Below are 3,787 nucleotides of genomic sequence, written 5' to 3' on the forward strand. Positions count from 1 at the left end.
CTCTTCTCTTGGTTCAGTGTCGCATGAAGGCCCTGTCAGCAGCACCTAAAATAACTATTATTGTAGGAGCCAAATTAACCTTTATGTTGATTCTTATGTTATCTCTCTTTATTAGTATGTGCAAGTGTGTGTGTGTGTGTAAGAATGGATGAGTGACACTATGGCCGTAGGTGTTTTTACCCCCATCTAGAGGACACCTGAACTTTACCTGAGAGGCTGAAGGTGGAGCCCAAGGGGGAAAGGCCTTAAAATCCAGCAGCCAGAGCATCTGGGCGTGGCTGAGGAAGGCAACAGTTTTTTTTTACCGTGTGCCAGGACGTTTGCAAAGGAACCATGTGCTTTACGAAAGACTCTTTAGTTTAATATCTTTTATTTTATTTCCAACAACTTGTTATCCACCATTCTACAATAAACGGTTAAAGGGACCAACTGGACTCACCTCTACTTCTCATCTTTCCTACACGCGTCAGAGCTAAATCCATCTCAGCCACCCGTGGTAGGCAATTAGAAATTGCTGCTACAATTATGATAAATTACTTTTTTACTGCAGGCTACAGGCTATGCATGGTTAGCCCTTCACAAACCTTGTGCAGATACTAAACTAAAATGCCTTACATATCAACTCAATGCTTCTAAATGTTTCAAAAGAAACCGTTGGCCTGTGTTTTTCATGTGACCTTATAGTGGCAAATTAGTGGCATATTACATACAACATGCTTTGTGTGATGAACAATGGTGAAATGCCCTTGTACTTGCTTAAAGTACTTACTTTTAAGTCCACCTGCTTGTTCTTCTTCCAGGTCTGGACCTCCATTTCGGTCATACTACGCTGGTCTGGGCTATTCTATGCTGATCTGGGCCCTGTTGCATTTTGCCTAATCAAAGCATGTTGTTGCAGCAGCTTGTTCCAGGGCCAATGCAGTACACCAGAGCCAGGAGACAATCCCATTTACACCGCATAGCACTGCTGTTCTTACCAAGACATAATGTGCTATAATATGCTATGTCTACGTTTACATCTAGACTTATGAGTGATTCACTAGTTTTGTATTTGTGTCACAACAGAAAGTCTTGAATTTGAAGTAGAGCTTTTTCCAGCATTTTAAGATATTTTTGTTAACTTAATTTGTTTCCATATCCTTTTAAGACTCACCTGGTATATTTACCTGGCTCATTGACCATATCACCACATATGTTTCTGTGCTCAGACTCCCCTTAGATCTTTGTATGTGTCATTTATAAACACTTCCACACCTTCATTTTTATATCGATAGAAGAGCAAGTGATAAAAGATGGCATCATGCTGGGTTTAAAGTGTGTAGTGCTTCCTAACTGATACTCTAAGCTTTCATTAATGAATTGACAAGCCTCTTTAGATGTATATGGCGATGGGAAAATGTGATTTCTTTTATTAGCAGTATTAATGTTGTTTACAGCTCTCTAACAGTTTAGACATATGACACAATTCTACACCGAAGCAAATACATCGGCTGTAGCAACTGCCAATAAGCATCAATGTAATATCATTCACAGTATTATCTGCTTTTTGTAAGCACATTGATTAGAGAAGAGTCAGGATTGAAAATCCTGAACATGAGGATGATTCTAGCACATATTCTGAACCAAGGGTAGAAGAGAGCATATATTATTGGATTAATTGTGGAGTTAAGGTATAACACAGTAAGACTTCCATCAAACACATAACCAATGATTGGATATGGAATAAAATGACTCAGTTCAACACACAAGAAATAGGGTAATAAACATGTGACAAACACAATCACAAGAATCCCAAGTGTGGTGGCTGCTTTCCTCTCTGAAGCTTTAGAAACACTCTCTCCATGCTTCTTATTCCTGGGGATGTGCTGCCCTCTTGAGCACTGGATGCTTTTTGCATGTTTTCTTGCAATAGCAAATATCTTTATATAGGAAACCATTATGACAGAACACGGAAAGACAAACACTAAGAAAAGGTCTATGACAGACCAAACTCCTTCTGCCACTGCACTGCAATCCCTAAAGCATAGTGTGTCTGTAGTGGCAGTTCCATTAAAATAAATAAAAGTCAAGTTGTACGAAAATGAAATTAACCACTTCAAGCAGATGGCAATGGACATACATTTGGATGTGACTTTGATCGAATATTGCAGTGGGTAGCATAAGGCATACCAACGATCCAGAGAAATAAAAGAGACATTGTAAATAGATAAAAAGGTAAAGTGTGATGGACACAGTAGGCAAACATAGCAAAATATCTTGCTCACATGCAAGCATAAACTGCTTGATATGAAATGTATGGGCATGACAGTAACACCAACCATCATGTCAGCTGTAGCAAGAGAAAGAATTAAGAAGTTTGTCGGTGTGTGGAGCTGCTTGAAGTGGGAGATGGAGATGATCACAAGCAGGTTTCCGCACACAGTCAGGCTGATCAGTACTGCCACACATGCATAGAGAAGTACAGACGAAGGGGTCCACTCAGGATCTTCACATGTGACATTAGAGCAGAAATTCAGTTCAGTCACAACGCTAAAATTCATTGGTCTTATAAATATGAGTTGCTAGCATTTCATCGGGAAAAAAATGTCCTGATTGTGAGGGAGGAGTGTGTGATGTCCATGAGATGCACACTCTCTGAGGTAGAAGACTCTGAAGTGGCTGATTATATGTCCTTTTCTGAGTGTAAATATAGATTCCCTGATGACTTAAGGGAACAGATGAAAGCAACAGACACAAACACATGATGTAATCTTGATTGATGTGTCTGAAAAGAAATAAAAAAATATTCCTAAATAAGTATGGACATTCTATACATATATTCTAGTGTTTTCCTTATGGGAAAATACACATGTTAAATATGTTGGGCCACCTGTAACAACAGTACATACACACTAAAATCAGGCTGGGCACTTTTCTACACAGAAAACGGTACTTATGAAAAGACACTTGCCTGGAAAACACGCATACCTCTGTGTTTCGAGGTGATTTACGCATAAAATTTGCAAATATTATATATATTTTAATATTTACAGATTGGCGAGCACCAAAAGGGGCTTATGGTGATGCAAGTGGTGAAACAGTCCATGTATCAAGAATTAAATTCTTGTCCACGTATTGTTAATTTTGTAGGCCTATTAGTTCAGTTACGGCAGTATCATGCCAACTACATGGGAAGTGATCACCGGGTTTACTTCAAGGTTTATTTAACAGTACGGAGGCCAATTTCTTTTTTTTTGTGATTGCCATTTGATTTGCTTTTAAACGTTCGTACAGGTTAACAGTCACAGGTCAAAGCATGAACATGGTATACCCATCACACACATATACACAAACATAGTGCTTGTATACACTATATGTACCCACATAGAGACACAAGACAACAAACAACAAAAAAATCAATTATACATTAAACATTAAAAAAAATATACTGTATATATATTGAAGAAACTTTTGCCATTTAAAGAAGTACCAATCTAACCTGTCCAGATGCAGCGACTGTAGTAAGGGCATTATACCAGTCTGTGATTGGTGGGGCATGGGCTGACTTCCACTGTTGGACTAGCAGTTTCCTGCCAAGCATGATGGCGGTTTGGACCCATTCTGCATAGACTGGGGCAATGTCATCTGTCAGTATAGATGGGTCTGTCACAGGGTGAATTGGTAGTGAGTTGGGCCCAGCTGTTGCCCATACCAGTGATTGGTAGAGCATTATAGGGATAGGTTGAATCCTCTTTTAAAAGGCCCTGTGTTTGGTGTGCGGGAGGTTGGTGGAGTTAGGTGCAGGTTG

The 3,787-nt window shown here is 39.3% G+C and overlaps 1 protein-coding gene across 1 annotated transcript; it reads right to left on the reverse strand.

The window, feature by feature from the left end:
- Window positions 1–1,531: 1,531 nt before the first annotated feature.
- LOC116223917 (trace amine-associated receptor 13c-like) lies at window positions 1,532–2,540 on the reverse strand. Its single transcript, XM_031582228.1, has one exon. The coding sequence runs from the start codon at window positions 2,538–2,540 to the stop codon at window positions 1,536–1,538; it is 1,005 nt and encodes a 334-aa protein (XP_031438088.1). The 3' UTR covers window positions 1,532–1,535.
- Between the last annotated feature and the right edge of the window lie 1,247 nt (window positions 2,541–3,787).

The sequence above is a fragment of the Clupea harengus genome, chromosome 15 (assembly GCF_900700415.2).
Source record: "Clupea harengus chromosome 15, Ch_v2.0.2, whole genome shotgun sequence".
Lineage (NCBI taxonomy): Eukaryota > Metazoa > Chordata > Actinopteri > Clupeiformes > Clupeidae > Clupea > Clupea harengus.

What these genes read in the sequence shown, in the direction of transcription:
- LOC116223917 (XM_031582228.1), bottom strand. Translation starts at nt 2,540, where the DNA reads ATGAATTTTAGCGTTGTGACTGAACTGAATTTCTGCTCTAATGTCACA.